The sequence below is a fragment of the Bombus terrestris genome, chromosome 16, assembly GCF_910591885.1.
Source record: "Bombus terrestris chromosome 16, iyBomTerr1.2, whole genome shotgun sequence".
Taxonomy (NCBI): Eukaryota; Metazoa; Arthropoda; class Insecta; order Hymenoptera; family Apidae; genus Bombus; species Bombus terrestris.
In genome coordinates, this window is record NC_063284.1 from 2,899,268 (window position 1) to 2,919,633 (window position 20,366).

Genomic DNA, 20,366 nt, shown 5'->3' on the forward strand with positions numbered 1-20,366 from the left:
GACTTATACTCTTTTGCTCGTCCATCAAAAAAATTATATTTTTCTGCTATATTAAAGAAAACTTGCGTTTTGGGTCCCATATAACACGAGATTCATATCAAATTAAATTTATACTTTGTCATATACCCTGTTTAAATAAAGTTATTACATTTGTCCGTGTTAAAAGAACAACATAAAAAGTTTCATAAATTATGATCATTCTTTTACAATAGAAATTAGTGAAGGAAAATAATTTTCTATTTCTTAGTTGCGAGGTTATGTTGCATGCTCGAATTATTTGTTTATAATGGTGAGTTTTCATTACTGTCAGCAGTGTCATAGATTACGGACATTAAATCTACTGTAAATTACCAAGTTTAAGCCTAATTTAATTAATTAATTGAAATATATATGTATGGAAATAAATCTATATTTTATAAGAAAAAAAGAAAATCTACGAGTTTAATCATCTATATTTTTGAAAAAGGTGCTTTATGATTGGCACGCGATGCAAAGTACTTTCATTGCATTAACATGTCAGTGCACATTACGTTTGCCGCTCAAATTGGTTAGATTACCTGTTCAAACGTTTGCGAGCGTTTCTTTTTCCCCCCAAATGCAAATTAATGCAATAACTATATCTCGGACCTATTTGCGTGAAAATGAAGGATACATTAGTCCATGTAGTTTTAGTATACGATACCGGAGCGAATTCATAGCAGAAATGCTCTGAAAAACAGAAAACATATGTAAGAGAAGGTTTTTAAACCGAAAGTGCGGATAATATAACCACGTTAATTATCGTTTACAATACACTGCGCGAGATCGTGAAAGAAGATGAACACTCCACAGTCGAACAAAAAAAAAGGCAGAAGTAGAATCGGTGTTAGCAACGATAGTACTAGCCCCGCGAACAACGAAACGCTCAGCACCCAAGAAACATCGAAATTTGTTTTGGTATGGAAATTATTCCGGTGAATGCGAAAGAATTGCGTGAAAGTAATGAATTCATAGACTGTACATATTCATCCATTTTTGAGAAATTTGAGATTCCAAAAATGTACATAATGCAAATAACGTATAAAAGCATATAAAATATCTAAAGTAAATTTCTTTAGCCACGTTCGTAAAAATATAAAATTACATAAACATCCGTAGTCTGTTAATTAATATTGTAGAAACTTTTAAAAGTACATATAAACTGTAAAATAGTATTTCTTTTCATTTGTATTGCATTAAAATATATTTTTATTTATGTTACTTATTGCTGTATATTTATTTTGTAATAGATTGTATACTAAACTAAAATTAATTTATAAATATTGTTTTCACTGGGAATTAAACACTTTTGTAATATTATTTACTTTTAAGGTGAATCCTATTGGTGAAGATACAAATAAAACATTCAAAATTGGAATCACTGATTCAGTACCTATTATTTCCTTGGAAGGGAATAGTTCTGATGAGAAAAATACGATTCAGAAAGGTCATGCTATACCATTAGACAAAGACAAGGAAGAGAAGAATATTCTTAGCAATTTACCTGTAGCTATGGTGAAAGAGATTGATGGGTATGAACAACAGCTAGGTGAAGCAGAACCACTTCCAAATTCATATATCAGATTTATGGAACGCAGTGGGGAAGAACTTGATGGTAATTTATTTCAAATATACTTACACTTTTCAAGTGACAATTCACTTAAATTTGTTTCCCTTTTGCAGGAGAAGTAGAGTATGATTTAGATGAAGAAGATACTGCGTGGTTGTCTACAGTAAATGAAAGGCGATTAGCTTCGGGACTCAGTCCACCTTTGGAGCCTGATACATTTGAATTATTGATGGACAGATTGGAGAAAGAATCATACTTTCAACAACAAAGTAATGGTGGTGGAGGAATTGCAGCTGATGAAGATGCAGTCTGCTGTATTTGCATGGATGGAGAATGTCAGAACAGTAATGCCATACTATTTTGTGACATGTGCAATCTAGCTGTTCATCAGGATTGTTATGGTGTACCATATATTCCTGAAGGACAGTGGTTGTGCAGAAGATGTTTGCAAAGTCCTTCAAGAGCAGTTGATTGTGTTTTGTGCCCAAATAGGGGTGGTGCTTTTAAACAAACTGACCGCCCAGCTACGTGGGCTCATGTTGTATGTGCTTTGTGGATACCGGAAGTAAGATTTGCTAACACAGTGTTTTTGGAGCCTATTGATAGTATAGAAAGTATACCTGCTGCACGTTGGAGACTTACATGCTGTGTGTGCAAACGTAGAGGATCTGGTGCTTGTATTCAGTGCCACAAAAGTAACTGTTATGCTGCATTTCATGTAACATGTGCGCAACAAGCTGGTCTATGTATGCGTATGAGGACAGTGCAACCTGCAAATGGGGAACCAATGTTAGTTCAAAAAACAGCTTATTGTGAAGCTCATACACCATCTGATTATCAACCTTCCACCAATCCTGCTGATGCCAGAAGAAGGGCAATTGCGAATAAGAAGAGTTCTTCTGCTCCAGTTATTTCTATTCCAACCATACCACCAGAACGTATTAAAGAAATTGCTAGGTAAAAAACATAAAATTGTTTTAATACATATGCCAAAGTATATAAAGAATTTTATTAATGATTTATGATGTTAATTAGCTTAGCTGAGGGGTTGCCTAAACGAAGCCAACTGATACAGCGTCTTATAGCATACTGGACTCTGAAACGCCAATACAGAAATGGCGTTCCTCTTCTTAGGAGACTTCAGAGTTCACATCCTCAATCCAGACCACCGCCACTTGGAGAGAATTCTTCACCCCCACCAGATAGTGAATTACGTGGTGAATTGTATCGTCAATTAAAGTATTGGCAATGTTTACGTCAGGATCTTGAGCGAGCCCGATTACTTTGTGAATTAGTACGCAAACGTGAGAAGTTGAAGAAAGAACTATTCAAAGTGTAAGATTTCACGGAAAAGAAACCCAATTATCAAGAGCTATATAATAAATATTCAAACATTTCATTTTATTCTGTAGAAAAGAAAAATGTTTGTGGTTCGAATTACGTCCACTGGAAAGTATTCTATGCTCCTTACTAGAAGCAATCAAAATGAAAGATGTAAACGACGTGTTTGGACAACCAGTAAACATTAAAGAAGTCCCAGATTATTTGGAAATTGTATCTCATCCTATGGATTTTTCTACCATGCAGGTAATTCATCTTACTTCAAATTATTTAAAAAAAAAACACATGTTACATATACAAATTATGTAGCGGCACATGAGTCATAGGACAAAGCAAATCATGTAGTTGTTTTCTTCGAAGTATCACGACCGCTAGACTACAAGTAATGTAAAAACAATGTCACCGTTACCAGCAACTGACGTAGGAAGACAAGTCCGAATTCTCTGATTCCCCCCCGACTAGTATAAATAAACCGACGCGATTGCGAGCGATAGTTTTTACCGAGTACGTAGAGAGTCTATAGCAAGTATTTAGCGGCATCCGGAGTGACTTTGAATATCTAGCGAGCGTCTATCGTGATAAGCACTTGCGAGTATTTATTCCGCTATTTTATATTGCGATTTATACTTCGCATTAACAACTAACATCTACGTTTATACTTTAACTTACTGTCTCAAATACATTCGTCGGTTACGACAACAAGCGTCTCGTCATTAATCCTCACAATCTCCGTCCTCTTCACACACAAACATCTACAATTATAATCTTTATTTTACTAGATCAAAATAGAAAGACAAGAATACGACACAATTGGAGCTTTTGAAGCAGATTTCAACCTGGTGGTCAGTAACTGCTTGGCCTACAATCGTAAAGATACCATGTTTTATCGAGCTGGAATAAAAATGAAGGAACAAGGCGGCGCTCTCATAGATCAAGCTCGCAAAGACTATCCTGAATTGGACCCTGTAAATGAAAACGAGCAGACAGCATCCAAATCTAGAAAAAGAGACCGTGCTGGCAGAAGTCGTGGAGAAACTGAGTTACAATCCGGAGAGAAAGAAATAGGAGGAGGAGGAGTTAATAGAAGAACAGCAGTTCTCTTTACTCGCAAAGCAAGAGCGAGAGCCAGTAGAAGTAATCAAATGTTCGTCTTGGAAGATGATAAGAAGAAACAGAGTGACAGTTTTAAAGAGTACAGGTGCACATTGTTCCCTTTTAACTTTACTATTCTTGGATCCATATGAAATGGGCATTATATTTCAGTAAATATTAATCAAATATAGATTGCTTTTGAATATTTGGTTCTATGTTCTCGTATTTAATATAATATTATTACCTCTTGTGTATTCCACACATTTGATGCATAAGATATCCTGAAAAAAAGGACATCTGAAGAAATAAAAGCGTGAAAAAGTAAAGAAAAAAATAGAATTAAACATTATACGTTTGTATTTCAATAAAATATTGAGTACAATATCGATGTACAATATGAAATTAATGTTTGCAGAAGTAGAACAATGGACAGCGACGTGGGAGAAGGTGAAAGTCAATCTTCGAGTTGCAGCAGTTGTTCTACGAGCAGGTCCACTACTCCTGATTTAGAAGAAGAAAAACAGAGGCAGCAAGAAGCGAACGAAGCAAAAAAAGAGCTGGAAAGCAAGCAAGGCGCAGCGAGCAATGGTCTGGAGGCTCTCCAACTTGTATGGGCTAAGTGTCGCGGATATCCCTGGTATCCGGCTCTTATAATAGATCCTAATACACCCAGAGGCACCGTGCATAAAGGTGTACCAATACCAGCACCGCCTGATGATGTATTAGCACTCGCCGTCAATTACAAAGAACCAGTATTTCTCGTTCTCTTCTTTGATACCAAAAGAACATGGTAATTTTATTTCTCTATAGAGTGCAATTATATTCTTTGTTTTCCTGTTGTTCTATTGATTTGGTTATTTTGTATATATATGTAATTATATATAATTATTGCAGGCAATGGTTACCAGGGGAAAAGTTGGAGAAGCTCGGAGTATCTCAAGAACTAGATGAAGCAAAATTAATCGAGTCTCGAAAACCTGCGGACAGAAAAGCCGTGAAGAAAGCGTATCAAGAGGCGCTCCATTACCGTAAACAAACGCACAACACAACGTTGAATCCCGGTTCGGTCAGTTAATCTCGTGAATTCTGATAAGATATTATTTATAACTATAGGGTAGTTCTTTCTAAGAATTTGTAAGTATGTAAAAAGAATTTTGACGTACACATGTAACTTATGGTAACTTATCTTAAGTCACACTTTTTCCAGAATTCTATTTATATTTTTAAATAATGACTGAAATGAAATAAAAAGAAATATTGTTTGTATAAAATCTTGTCTGATTGAATATTTGTCTAGATACATATATATTTTTTTATAACCATCTTTTTGATTTATACATATAATCAATAAAAATAAGAAATTTGTAAAAATAAACATCTGTAACTTGCAGCATTTCGTGTTTGACTTATTAATTTTTGCTGTCTTTTTCCTGCTGTTTCACATTTTTCTGTTGTGGTTTACAGTTTTTTTCCACATATTCGTTCAGTTCTTTGGCGTACAAGTCCAATCTTTGTGTCATCTAGAAAGAAAAAAAACATAGGAAAAGTAAGAGTCATAAAAGAAAAACAGAACGTCACGAATATCTAAGGTTTTAGCTTACTCTCAAACACCAAAAATCTTTCATCTGACGACACAAGTTTAGATCTAGTTCAGAGACGAGAAGACCATCTTTACAACGACTTAAGCCCGGTGTTCTAGTTCCATCAGGAGCAGTGATGTAGCTGGATCCATAAAAGTGGCCAAAATCACGGTGCGCAGGAGCTCCATCGCCAGACGTAAATTCATTGGGGAACATTTCAGTTCCAACGCGATTAATAGCACAGGTATAGTAACTGTTTGCTATGGCTGCACATCTTGCTTCGATGGACCATAATGGTTCAGATGTATGGCTGGTTGTTGCTGATGGGTTGAATACAATCTAGGAACAGATATTTTATAATAAATTTTTAGAAATTTTATCAGTATAAATGATTTATGATATTTGTAAAAAATACATGAATGAAGCTAAATTTTACCTCAGCACCATGCAATCCGTACATCATCCAATTCTGGGGATGATGTCTACCATAACAAATGTTAACAGCTATACGTCCAAAACATGTTTCGAAGACAGGATGTCCTGTATTTCCTTCCATGTAATAAGTAGACTCGTTGAAATCTCCTACGCGAGGGATATGATTCTTCCTCACCTTTCCAATCACTTTTCCATCGTTATTAATTATTACAGAAGTGTTCCACAGAGTGTCGCCATTTGCAGAGTCTCTCTCAAGAATTGGAGAAATGATAACCATTCCATGCCGTTGAGCAAGTTCACTCATGAGTATTATGGTTGATCCATTCTCAGCATCTTCAGCCAGTTCACACCAGGGATATTTCTCTCTGGTGCAGAAGGCAAATGGCATAGCTGTAACATAAATTAATAGGTTTCTGTTTTAGATAAACAGTTTCTAAAATAAATAATGAAAAGAATGGACAATTATTTCGAACAAGATGATTATAAATTGCAATTTTTATTGGAAAGAATGAAAGTTCTTTGATGAAGGTTTTCCTATTCTTATCTAATCTTGTAGAATTACATTAAGATTAATATTATATAATCTTATTTGGAAATATAGAAATGTATGCAAGATTATCATCAAAACAAGCAAATATTTGAATAGCTAGAATGATAACACTCTCAGTCCTCGAAATTCCAAGTTTGTAGCTTCTCAGGCAAATAGTACATGATTTTTTAATATACATGAATTCCATTGATATGTATTTTTTTAAGCACCATGTAGATTTTCAGACATACCCCAAGCCTCTTGGAGACAGAGTATGTTGACACCGCAGGCTGCAGCGTAGTCGACATATTTTTGAATTTTCATATGCAGAGCGTTTCTTTGTTTCTGCAAAGGTTCTGTCGTTGGTAGCACTATGGAATGCTGAATCAAACCAACTCGGACGGGACGTGGAGGACGCAGTTGTTCCGTTACACTGCCGCCCATGATGTATCCTTGGATATCGAGATCTCCACTTCCGTTCCATTGAGGAAGATTTAGCGACCTTCAATACATTAGAAAGAAAATTAGTTAATAAAAACATGATACTATGGTAAACTGTAACTGTAATCTAAATATAAAAGGAATCATATACAGGATGCACTAATAATTAGATGCTTCTACGTACAAAAATGTCAAGAATATAGAATAATATAATTATATATTCCTATTTTCAATATAATTATAAATATATAGGTATATAATCTTTCTTATTAAAAATATTAATTTTATCATTTTCTTAAGTTCGAAAGTTCATAATATATATTTTATTCATAATATATAAATTTGTGAAGATTGAAATAAGTGTTTGAAATTCATCTCGGGGCGTTACTAGGATGCATAATGTAGAATAAGAGTATGAGTCATTCAGAAGTCACACTGATCAAACATTATAAATCTAAAATAAATATAACGATAAGAAATGACGAAAATATTTCTGACGAGACACCCTGTGTACAGTTCAATTTTCCACCAAATCTAGCCAGCGCCAAAATTCGTCCAGTACATGAAACATCTATGCGCAGAACGTCGATTCTTTATTCGCGCAAAATTTCGTGAAATCTAAAAATATTTCACACCAAATTACTCTAAGATACATTGACATCGGGTACAACGTACTCAAAACGTTCGGAGAGTATTAAAAGCTATTTTCGTATATTAAAATTCAGTCCAAAACATCTGTTAAGAAAAAAGAACAAATTGAAGATTGATAGGTTGACTGTCACGCGCAGTTTCTATATCTTGCCGTGGAAGCGCAATAGATCGAAACACACTACACTATAACATTGAATTTTTGCAAAATGTTATATCTGCCCACTTTTCCTCTGATAGTGTTATGTAAGTCATTCACGTTGTTAAATATTCTTTAGTCCATAAAATTTATTTTATTTTAATAATCCTACAAAATTTAGTAATAGTGGTTACCGATGACCATCGTGGCAATTAATGTGTTAAGTATATAAATAGGAATAAATCTTACTGCAACTCGCGGCCATATAAAAGGCGCTTAACTTCAGCCAGCTCCTTCTCTGGTAGATTTGTCTCCAAAATCTCTTCGAGAGTTTGATCGAACTTTGAATTACTCATTCTGCTGTGAGAAATTCTCAAACGTCGTTGCTACTCGATTCTGCTCGTGACCACGCTCCGTCACTGACTCCAGACGATTGTGAGAGGACGAAGAGTTAACGCGTGATATATATCGATGATATGTGCAAACATGTGTTAACATACTCGTTAATCTTTATCAGTGAATGCTTTTCGACTAGCTTAATTAATTATCATACCAGCCATAAATATTTTCAAAACTCTATCGTACCTGGTCAAAAGAAACAGATGACCTTACTGTTTTCATTGACTTCGTATTACTGTGTGTGATTAAATATAACATTTTTTTCCAGGGGCTAATCTCTATAATAATAATTAATAATTAATCATTTTCAGTTTTGTTGATAGGTATTTATTTATTTATAATTATAAGTAAAGAATCAATGTAGATCATTTATTTATAGATACGTTTTATTTTCTATCATATAATTTCTATTTTGAAAATAAACACTGAAAATTGAAGACTCAAGATATATTATTTTTAGTTATTTTTTAACAAATTTTAGTAATTTTTGTTCTTATTTTTAATTTTATTTAAATATTGATATAGCTCCTATTTATTTCGAATAAAAAATGTAGTCATTACATAAAACCCATAACTTAATAATTTCATGATCTGTATAAAACATAGAACTTTCGTAGAAAATATTTCTAAAAATAATTATATTGTTACTTGTTCCAATCTTTAGACTTCCATTTTCAACGAGATGTTCCTGTATCTGTAAAATAAGAAAATGAAAAATTTTATAAACGAGCCAAAAATTTTCCATTAAAGTTAACAAAATGCAGTATTTTTTTCAAGTAATCGTGCATGTTAAATGTTACTGATAGGGTGCAGTCAGGTTATCTGGAAGTTTATTCTCTCTCTCTTTCTCTCTCTCTCGTTGTTTATAATCCACGATATCGTGAAACAATAAATTTAAATGCTTCGTATTGAAATATTATCAAAATAAATGTATCGCTTGTTTTTGCTCAAACAGAATATATTACACAGATTATTACGCAACAAAAAATATTTTTCTATTACTATTACTGCAATAAAGTTCGTTAATTAAAGTTGTATCTCGTTTTTATATGTCTTTTTTTATTTAAGTTTAGATTGTTACCAGTGAACCTATGAAAATATAATTTTACATAACAAAAATACATAAATTTTAAAAAGTAATGATAATAATGATATATGATAATAATCAATTAAGAAGTAAATATGGTAATAAATTATTTCTGCTTTTTAAATTTGAACGCGATTATCGATTGTTTTCGAATATATCAGTACCGATAAAAACGATAACGATAACATCGATAATTATCGAAAGTGATATCGATAATGAATTGTTATTAGTACCTAAGACCTATTGTTAGTGTATAATGTATATACACAAATAAGAATAAAATGTGAAAAGTTAAAAAACAGATCATTCTTGCTGTATTAAAAGACGTCTACTTTCAAAACATCAGATAATTCATACAAGTGAATAAATATGTGGACATTTTATCTTTCTAGGTTAAGTTAACCTGTAAACTTAATAGTTTTAATAACTGTGAAAAGTGAATAGTATTGAAAAATTAGAAATTAATCAAAGCAAAAGTAATTTACATAACTATAAAAATGGCACTAAATAGAGATCGGCGTTCAAACGCCGGAAGTAAGATGGCAAAATTACTCAATGAAGAAGAAGAAGATGATTTCTATAAAACAACTTATGGAGGTTTTGACGAAGTAGAACAGGATCATGATTACATGTTAATGTCACTTTATTTATTCACCAATTTGTCAACATTATGGTAATAGGAATTAATCATGAGCAATTTGTCTTAATTTAGGGAAGAAGATGAAGCGGAAGATGAAGTAGATTCAGACTTTAGCATAGATGAAAATGATGAGCCCATTTCTGATACTGAACAGGAGGGACCTAAGAAAAAACGTAGGCTAGTAACAAAAGCTTATAAAGAACCTAAAGTTCAGTCTAATCAATTGCCACCTAAAGAAAAGAGAGTAAGACAGCCGAGGCAAAGAACCTTTATCGAGAGCACAGGTGAATGTGTGTAAAATAAATGCTGAATTATATGGACAAACAACAAATTGTAATCTTTTATAGAAAGAAAATCTATACGTCGATCTACTGCTGCAAAATCGGCTGCAACACAAAGAAGACTTACTGAAAGAAATGAGCATCAAAAAAGAAAAACTAGAGTTATAAGACATGATACATGGAAGCCTACTCAAGAAGAATTATTAGAAGAAGCATTGCAAACTGAACAGATCAATATGAAATCATTAGGTTTGATATGATGATCATTAGATTGCTTAATATGCTATTGATAATTTTAATTTTTTTATTATTTTTGTTAATTCAATTTTATCAATTGCAGAAAAGTATCAGAAACTAGAAAATGAAAAAAAAAATACTAGAACAGTAAGAAAATCGCAAACTGGACCTATGATTAGGTATCAGTCTTTAGCAATGCCTGTTATGATACTTTCTGAGGTGAATTATAATAAAGAAGAAGATAAAATTAATGTTGAAGGAGATGACGAAAAAAGTGCAAATTTGGAAGACAAGCATCCAGATGGGACAACAGGTGAAAGGTAAAATATAACTTTCTTTTCGATTAAATTGATAATATTGTAACAATTCTATTCATTTCAGTGCTGTAACTATAAAGACAGAAAATGGCATGCTGGACATTTCCAAAAAGGAATCTTCCAAAAATTCCAACAAAGGCAAATATTACTATGAACAAACAAAAGGATATTACGAAAGAACCTTCATTACTTTCGAAAATGAACAACTGTTTTCTGGAGCTTTCAAAAAAACTTCCACACCAAGATCACCGATGAAACCTTTATGTGCAATTACTAGGTAAAACATCAAAAATATACTTTTCATAATTTTTTAATAGATAAAGATAAATTTATAAATATGAAAAAATATTTAGGCTCCCAGCAAAATATTTAGATCCCATGACTCAACTACCATACAAAAATGTGCAAACGTTTCGTCTATTGCGTGAAGCGTATTATCAACAATTAGAAGCTCGAACAGATATTAATGATACCTCACAAAGCCCAGATTTACTACGGTGGCTCGAATGGAGACAAAAAAATCATGGTGGTCTAGCTCAAAGAAACACAGTACGTCTTGAACCAGCTTCCGCGAGCATGCCTATGTAGTTTCTAGAACCAGTGATAAAATTAAACAATATCTGTATCATTATAATAATGTATTATTTTCTATTTTTATGATTTCTAAATTCAGGACTTCCATTTAAGAAACCTTTAATTTGTAAAATAAATGTAACTACAAATAACAGCGAAAAAATATGTTGTAAAGAAAAGAGAAACTGTAAATAATCGCATAATTTATTGTTAAGTGTAGTATCGAATTATTGCATATCATCTGCATTGTATCATGTGAGTTTTGAGATTCTTTGTATATACAGTCTTAAAATTATGATAAAAGTAGCGATATATAATGTACCTATTTATACAAAGCTATATTGATTAATATCAATATTTTTCGGCTAACAAAACGAAAAATTGTACAATACACACGTATACATATATGTTCAAAGCAAAAGTGATTTTATTAATAAAATTATGAAGTACAAAGCATTGGTTAATAAAATGTCGCCGATTCGGCGATATCTTCTTTCATATATATATATAATAATATATATATTAATATATATATATATATATTATTTATTTCGTGTGGTGTGAGTATATATATATATATATGTATATATATATATATCGAATCAACGGAGAATAAACTGATCTCAATAACGTCTAAAAATTCATCGTTCTAAATATTCCATTCGTACAAATTCAATCTTCGCAAAAATGGAACTTGAAAAAGTTCCATCAAGTATCGTATTTAATAACCTAATGGTACAAAATGGAAACTAAAAAGGCATGTTGTATGTATACCCGAAGGGAAAAGTATGATTCTTCCATTGTTCTGTTAATTCATCGCACGCTCTGACACGAAATTAGAATTTTTCGGCTATCATTGCTTCGAAATGAATTTACATTTTAAAAGCTGACTAGTCAGCCAGAGGAATTTTACTTCTTATGTATGGTCACGCATAATCTTGCGGACTTTCTAAATTCATTCTTTTTTTCCTCTTATTAATTGCTCATTAAGCTATTTTGAAAAATAAAAATGATTATTTATTTAAAGAGAAGTATTTTCAATAAAATTCACACTTTTACCGGAACACTACTGGTAGTTATCTCTATTACTTATTGCAATTTACCAGGTAAATTGCGATAAAAGAGATAATTATGTTACTAATAAATAGCGCTCTCAGAAAAGCATAAATTATATTTCCAAGACTTCTTGTATTTGTTAACACGTTGACTGCCACGTCATTTTTGATATTTTGTCTAGAAGCTTGATTGAAATATACTATACCATAAAATTTAATTTTTGCAGATATTATATAGTATTTACACTTTCTTCTGATAATATTATCCAAATCATTTACATTGTTGACAACTTATTAGTTCATGAAATTTATCTTATTTAAGAAAAGGATTAGTAACGTTCATCACCGATGATCGCCGTGGCAATCAACGTGTTAATGATATTTTTCAAATTAAAAAGAAAAGAAAAGAATAATGTTATAGTTCCCTATAAACGGTTCTGTGTGCTCATTTTTTCGTTTTCTTGGTATGATTACTATTGCACGAACCATCAATGTCCTCGCATAATACAGCGAGGTGTAGACATTTCAATATTTCAACGTTTTACTCACTCTCTATTTATTCATCAAGATACAACGAGGACTTGTAACGATAACAGATTACATTGCGGCTACACACATCGAAGCGATAATTATTAGACGCCTAGAAAGTACGATATAATCTCGCAAATAGTGTACTTTCGTGTATTATCACTTTTATGATACGCGTCAAAATTTGAATTCGTTAATTCCTGTGTCAAAATTTCAATTCTTCCTTCGTTCTTTCGGTTCTTTTACTTCTCAGCTTTTTTCCACTTGGAAAAAAAGAATACCTTCGGAGAAAGTGTTCTTTTGTTTGTTTAAAAAATGGATAAGCTGCTTATCGTATTTCAAGGTCAACGCTACGGTGCAAATTCGAAAGCAGAGAGTGAGCAACAATAAAAGTGTTTCAAGTCCGATTTAATTCTTTTTTTTTTTTCGTTTTTTGTTTTCCTCCTCAGTTGCTCTCGTTAAGCTTCTTCTATCTTGTTCTCTTATTTGTCTTCTTCTATAATCGTGCACCTGTATACTTAAACTGCAAGACTTCACTTATGTTATAATATAGACTGTCTCTGAAACATTCGGCCAAATTTTGGAACAATGATACATCATCAGTCGTAAGATCAAAAACCAAAAAGATATTTATACTAATGCTTTGCTACTTAACAAATAATTATTGCTTGCATCTTTCGATCCAATCTTTGCCATCAAGTTGATGCACTATGGATACAATTTCAGGTGACTAATTTGCTCGTACAATTTCTTACTCAGCTCACTTATGGAAGAATATATAATTGTTAATCTATAATTAATTGTAAACATTCACTTGCACTTTTTAGTACACTTTAGAAATTCCTTTATGAAGATCATCACTTTCGACACCCATGGTACACTCTTTTCATCCCTGTGACTCACAAAGTATACATCCCTCCAAGATGCGACCAAGTATTTCAGACACATTTTTTTGTGTAACGTTTATAAACCGTTCGCTTCTACGTGTCAAGTAGAATAACATATGTATTATAAAGAAGCAGTAATACAACACTGACTTATTGTAACATATCAGAGATAAAGATAGTGGCGAGAGATTAGAGAGGAAGGGAGAGAGGCAGGATGAATTTCGGGGACAGAATTAGTGCATATGCATATCTTCGTCCTTCGTAAATATTTCTGATGATGTATTTTTGGGTTGTATGATCGTGTCTATGGTATTCTTTACTCCAACGTATCCAGCTATTGTATATACGTGTCGCTAGATTTTCCCCGATTCTCATCATTCATTTCCCAAATAATCCGAAGGAACTTGAGGAGTCTATGATATTAATCTTTCCTATTACATTTTCAACTAAAGCATAGAAATAATAACAAAAATTTGTTTGTTCCATGGTCAAAAAAGACTGATTTAATGATACTGATGGTAGCGACATTGATACTAGTAGTGGTAATAATAATAGTAATAGTAATAGTAGTAGTAGTAGTTGTAATAGTAGTAATAGTATTAATATTAGTAGTAGCAGTACTAATAACAGCAGTAATAGTAATATGTTTCAATTAAATTGAAGCGACTGTTGAGGGCAAAATTGTACAGATGTCTTTTGATGTTTCTTTTAAGTACTACTATTAATATCTGCTTCCATAAAATAACGGAGCCAAAGAACAGTCTATTTTGCATCCAGAACGCCGGATTATTTGGGAAACCAGTAATCAGTGTATACTTATATTCGTAAATAGTCTTGATTCTTGTACTGTTTGCACCTGTTACGTTTACCGTCGACCTCTTTTCTTTTTCCCTCTGCCTCTTTGTATGTCCTTCTGCAAACACAAAGGTACATAATCGCAGTTATTATATGCAATCACATTAAAGATTAATGTGGTCTTATACCATGTGTAAATGATACATTGCAATTCTTATGCCAGTAGAGAGGATGAGAATTATGTTAGAAAATGTTCAATATCTTGATGTGTTTAGTTTTAGGGATATGCTCTTCTTCTATGAAAAATCTTGATTTATTTCATTGAACTAGTGTTTATTTCAATAACAAGTTAAACTGTAGCCAATAAAAAATAAATAAAAAATATATACTTTGTTCTCTTTAACATGATTGTAAATTAACATATATTAAACAACATAAATAGCTTTTACTAAACTATTTTATTAGCACTTAATACCTTTTAGGTATCACAGGGATATAATTAGATTTTAAATAGTGTATGCTTAAACAATAGAAAAATAATAATTTATAAATTCTTAATATAATTCATTATTGTCACAGCAGACAATAATGATTGACATGAAATTTTTTATTTGTCTTCACTCACTAATGATGAATCTCAAAAACATAAATTGATGAATGGTTCAATGACTAATTTTCATTATAGTTTATTGTTTTAAGGTTGAATTTTCAAGTTTTCATAATACGATAGAAATAAGCAGAAAATTGTATAAAGGATGAATTTAATAAAGATTAAATAATCGAATTTAAATAAACATAAATCTACTCGTAGTTTTATTTATTATGTGAAAAATATTTTATATAGTGGGCAAATGTACACGAGAAAAATGTTTTGTAAAAATTTGAAAAGTACATCTCAATAATCAAAAGAAATATTTATTTATCTGAAAGTTACACACTAGTACTACTCTAGAGAAATGCATTATGTCTGAGCATTCGTTTACACGTAAAAAAAAGATATGAAATGGCTTTTTTATACACATATAAGCTCCCACACATTCGATTACACGTAATCCATGTCTTGAAATGCTATTTTAAAGCTCTTATCAGTCCGTAAGAATCTTTTAAAAATTAACATTTTTACAGACCACGTGTTACATATGTATATATATTCAGAGTACATGCAATAAAACATTTAAAAAATAATACTGACGAAAATGAACGGCTTCCGTTACGTTAAGTAAAATTTAATACAAAACAAACCCTCGAAACTTACAGTTGTGAAGCTTTATTATTCGTCGATCTTCTGACATTGATAAGTATTCATAAAAAAACATTTTTCACTTTCATAAATATAAAAAAATAAATTTTAGAGTAATTGAAACATGAATAAATCTTAGGATATCTTATGTTAGATATTTCTATAAAACATAAATTTTAGATAAGTATAGCGAGAATGTGTTCTACGTTTATTTTCTTCTCTAATTAATAATTTTCTTTATGACAAAGTGAGAAGTGTTACTCTTATTCTGTAAACAATAAAATCTTAGAACTTTGAATATATCAAAATGTGTAACTATACAACAATATAACTAGTCAATTAGTAACAATCATCATGGAAGAAAAAATACATAATAAAAGTGTCTTTAGTAGTATTTAATTTTGATGTATGTTAAAATTAACTCAATTTACAAATCAACTTAATATTTATAATTAACTAATCATAGTTTTCTTATATTAAAACTATGCTATCGTACAAAGAATTATTCCTGAAACTTTCTCATTTCTTTTTTTCACTTTTGTTTCTTTTTACTGGACCATAGACTAAATTTTTTTCTCTTAGAAAGTTGGTATTATTTGAGTGTACTCTCGTGATATTGATACTGTATTTGCGTGTACACACATTTTAAGCAGCAAGGTGAGTCACTGGCAGCACTGCTTGCGCATTCCCTCTGAGTTCATTGTTGGCTTCACGTCGATGGGTTCTACGTTTTGTGGCCGGATTGTATCACCTTCGGGTGGGTCACGTATCTGTTTCTGCGATACGATTCTGTAGATTTCTGTAATAATCAAATACTCTATCATCATCTATCTTTAAGAACGCACATATCAAATCGCTGCAATGTTACTTCCATTTAGCAAAAAATACTGCAGCAATTACTTCCGAAACAAATACTATATAGAGTTAGAAAGAAGTCCCTTGGAAAGAAAAGAAATCTCATTGATTAATTGCAATTTCTACTAAACGCAATATGATCACAAATTGAAACAGAAATATATTTTAAAGGATCTGTAAGTTTATTAACTATTTTTAAGGTATTATTATGATGTTTCCCGCGATTTTTCTTGCCTTAAGCTGAATATTTTATATATATAAATATAATATTATATATCTCATTTAATTTTTACTTTAGGAATAAGTTTAGCAGTAAGTTTACCTGTTAATATATTTTGAAACGCTGTCTCAACATTTGTAGAATCTAAAGCAGAAGTTTCAATAAAAGAGAGGCCGTTTCTCTCCGCGAACGCTTTCGCCTCGTCGGTTGGAACCGCACGTAGATGCCTTAAGTCAGATTTATTTCCCACCAACATAATAACGATGTTTTGATCAGCATGGTCCCGCAATTCTCGCAACCATCTCTCCACATTTTCGTACGTCAAATGCTTCGCGATATCGTACACCAGCAGAGCTCCAACCGCACCACGATAGTACCTAGGAATTTTCATCAAGATAAAATTACTATTTATTGTATTAAAAGAAGTATAATTATTTTGATAACATTTAAATTTCATAAAATATATTATATTGATAAAGAACATGAAAGATTTAAATTTAAAATACATTAATAATTTAGAAAAGAATACTGTTATTTCTTTAACTTACGCAGATGTAATAGCGCGATAACGCTCTTGTCCTGCTGTGTCCCAAATCTGAGCTTTAATAGTTTTCCCATCTACTTGTATACTACGCGTAGCAAATTCAACTCCTATAGTCGACTTTGATTCCAAATTGAATTCATTTCTTGTAAATCTTGACAAAAGATTACTTTTTCCTACACCAGAATCACCAATAAGAACAACTGAAATAACAAAAAAACACTTTATTAAATAAATCAAAATGGTAAAATAAAAATTTACATATTTTGTTTTCTACAATTAGTATTTTATTAAATCATTTATGTAATTATAAAGAAAAAATCTTTTAATTAATTTAAGGAACAATGAATAATTATACCAGAATAGTATCATCATACAGTGTAATAAAATTAATTTCTTTAGATATTAATCTTTACCTAATTTGGAAATAACTTACATCAAAAATAATTTTATTTAGAATCTACAACTTTATAATTTACATAACACTACAATTTAACACCAAAACTTCCAATATTTAAAATATAAATAAAAATTGTATAATACTACATGAAGAAATCAAAGTTAGACTCTATGTACTCTTTGTCTATACAAATATTCCATCCTATTCTAGTTATACTTCCTATTTACACAAATATTTAATTTATATTCTCCTCTAGTTATATCATTCTTGTCTATATAAAAATATAGATATTTATACAAATGAACTTTGCATAAGGTACCAAATGCTTAAAAAAGAAAGGGAGATATATGGGAAGATATACAATATAAGAAAAAAAATCAAACTTCACCAAAAATCATTGACATTCCCAAAACAGAAATTGTAAATTTACAAAATTTCCATGAAAAATTACAAATTGTCATTTTGCTATTCTTACTTTAGTGTATAATGCCAACATCGATTGAATAAAGTTCTTCTGTCGTATAATTATTAGACTATGGATTTTTATGCAAATTTATATTTTTATGAAACATAATTAAAAAAGTGCAAGTGAGATAGAGATTCATTTTGGCTATGAAAAATTATAAGAAATACTTTACTTTGTATACTTTATGTATTCTTGCATATTTGCATTCTATACATTTTTGGATCTTTAAATTTTTCATAAATGAATGAAACTCTGCAGTATAATATTTGCAAATAACACCCAATATCTAATATAGTAAATATTTTTGCTAAAAAAGGTAAAAATCTATTCAGCAACAATTAAGACTGCCAGATCTCTTTATTCCCCTGAAAATAATAAACACAAGGGTCACTTCTGTTATGGACCCTTTAATCATACAAGTTGTTCAGAGAAATGAATCACGGATAACGAGGGTATACACAAAGGTGTAACTGGCCACGAAACAAAAATAGATTTAGATAGTTGACTCATTCGATTAACTGTAACTTCGATAATTTCGAACACGTCGTCCGAAAAAAATTATTTGACAAGTTTTCACATGTGAAAACCTCATTTCTGATGTCATCATTTAAGCCTCGATATTCTACGCTCTTTCTGTCAATCGTATCATCATTTCAAACTTGATGTTATTTCGGAACCTGTTATGTTACTGAACGATGACAACTGTGATGTTTAACTAACACACCGATGTATATGTATATAAAATAATTACACAATAACAATTATAAAATAATACAAATTATGGAATAATAAACTATATAATAAAAAAAAAATTAATACACATATACGTATACAAAATCGTACGTGTATACGTGTATACATAATGAATAGCAGCAGCACACACGTATACACAGTACATACACATACGAATATATATATATATATACATATATACACACGTATACTTGTACTTTGTGAACGTGTATGTGGATGTGTATGCATGTATGCGTGAAAAAATTTTCGCCAAACTTCACTAATGAATAGTAAAGTTAGGTCGACGAGTCGAATCGAGATTTACCTTTAAATAAATAATCATATTCGTCATCCCGAGTGCCCATCTCGTCTGGAGCAATAAACCCCTTTAGTAGACTGACGGACGATACCTAGATATCGGAACACACTACTACAACTTGTAGTTATTTACAAAAATGAAATTGTCGAAGCAACCAAATAGACTTTGCGCACTGTTTATCTACTCACGGCGTACGTACAACACCTAGGTGGATATGTACGGTAGAAAAAATATGAAACGAAACAAGCACGACTATACGATGATATAATTATTTTCGTTCTTTCAATTTAACTGTACAATATGGCCTCCTTTCTACGCCCCTCCAAACCCGATAAATTACACATGCGCAATGTGTACAGATTGTACGCATGCGCGGATTTTGATCACAAATTAAATTTATTGTAGATTAGCGTTGGAATAGAAAGTATCTGATACACGATACCACTTGAATTTGACTTTATATTTGGCGATGATACTATTTAAATCGCGCGGGATATTTAAATTTCCTTATATTATTAGGTTGTCTAATAAATTCATTCACTAAGAAGCAATTAAACTCATCTACGCTCTAGGTATTAAGTTTTACATACTATGTTTATATACTATATTACTAGTTATTTATATTCATATCTATTGTATCAGTACCTATTATACTACTTATATATATCTCTATTATTATCTATATTATTTTGTAATAACAGTATAAATTTAGTACTAGATTTTAAATTTATATGTTGTATTTATATCAATATCTTATTTGTCTTATTGTAACAATATTATTGTGTTACTACCTATGTATTAGAGAAAAGAAGATTTAAGAATAAAAACCAAAGCCCCTAGAGGTTCAAAAGGACCATTCAATTTTTTTTAGAACACATCAAGGAATTAAGAAATAACTTATAATGTGATAATAACTTATAATTGAAATAACAAACAAATAATTTTAACTAAGAAGTAACTTATTTATGTTATTTCTATATAAATATATATCCTTCATAAGA

General features: G+C 31.1%; 4 protein-coding genes across 8 annotated transcripts; 2 read left to right on the forward strand and 2 right to left on the reverse strand.

The window, feature by feature from the left end:
- The first annotated feature begins 486 nt into the window (after positions 1 to 486).
- LOC100646692 (peregrin) lies at positions 487 to 5,292 on the forward strand. 3 transcript variants are annotated; one of them, XM_012319769.3, is made up of 8 exons: positions 487 to 936; positions 1,351 to 1,633; positions 1,702 to 2,545; positions 2,624 to 2,923; positions 3,001 to 3,175; positions 3,709 to 4,127; positions 4,437 to 4,811; positions 4,916 to 5,292. In XM_012319769.3, the coding sequence occupies exons 1-8, from the start codon at positions 817 to 819 to the stop codon at positions 5,094 to 5,096; spliced, it is 2,697 nt and encodes an 898-aa protein (XP_012175159.3). In that variant the 5' UTR covers positions 487 to 816; the 3' UTR covers positions 5,097 to 5,292. The 3 variants fall into 3 exon arrangements, with proteins under 3 accessions (XP_012175159.3, XP_048269510.1, XP_048269511.1); XM_048413553.1 differs by having other exon boundaries at positions 490 to 1,083; XM_048413554.1 differs by having other exon boundaries at positions 490 to 1,039.
- Positions 5,279 to 8,247, reverse strand: LOC100647051 (beta-ureidopropionase). Its single transcript, XM_003403102.3, has 5 exons — positions 8,043 to 8,247; positions 6,817 to 7,067; positions 6,038 to 6,426; positions 5,623 to 5,940; positions 5,279 to 5,541 (listed from the first exon to the last, which is right to left on the reverse strand). The coding sequence occupies exons 1-5, from the start codon at positions 8,147 to 8,149 to the stop codon at positions 5,431 to 5,433; spliced, it is 1,176 nt and encodes a 391-aa protein (XP_003403150.2). The 5' UTR covers positions 8,150 to 8,247; the 3' UTR covers positions 5,279 to 5,430.
- Positions 8,248 to 9,462: 1,215 nt separating this feature from the next.
- LOC100646813 (vacuolar protein sorting-associated protein 72 homolog) lies at positions 9,463 to 11,780 on the forward strand. Its single transcript, XM_003403100.4, has 6 exons — positions 9,463 to 9,910; positions 9,992 to 10,203; positions 10,267 to 10,449; positions 10,541 to 10,757; positions 10,819 to 11,031; positions 11,108 to 11,780. Exons 1-6 carry the CDS (start codon positions 9,777 to 9,779, stop codon positions 11,340 to 11,342), a joined length of 1,194 nt encoding a protein of 397 aa, XP_003403148.1. The 5' UTR covers positions 9,463 to 9,776; the 3' UTR covers positions 11,343 to 11,780.
- LOC100647364 (ras-related protein Rab-11A) lies at positions 11,514 to 19,701 on the reverse strand. Of its 3 annotated transcripts, none has more exons than XM_012319767.3 (6): positions 19,554 to 19,701; positions 19,372 to 19,473; positions 17,456 to 17,651; positions 17,010 to 17,284; positions 16,475 to 16,631; positions 11,514 to 14,710 (listed from the first exon to the last, which is right to left on the reverse strand). In XM_012319767.3, the coding sequence occupies exons 2-5, from the start codon at positions 19,409 to 19,411 to the stop codon at positions 16,495 to 16,497; spliced, it is 648 nt and encodes a 215-aa protein (XP_012175157.1). In that variant the 5' UTR covers positions 19,412 to 19,473; positions 19,554 to 19,701; the 3' UTR covers positions 11,514 to 14,710; positions 16,475 to 16,494. The 3 variants fall into 3 exon arrangements, with proteins under 3 accessions (XP_012175157.1, XP_048269529.1, XP_003403153.1); XM_048413572.1 differs by having other exon boundaries at positions 19,372 to 19,456; positions 19,554 to 19,698; XM_003403105.4 differs by having other exon boundaries at positions 19,372 to 19,699.
- Positions 19,702 to 20,366: the final 665 nt, after the last annotated feature.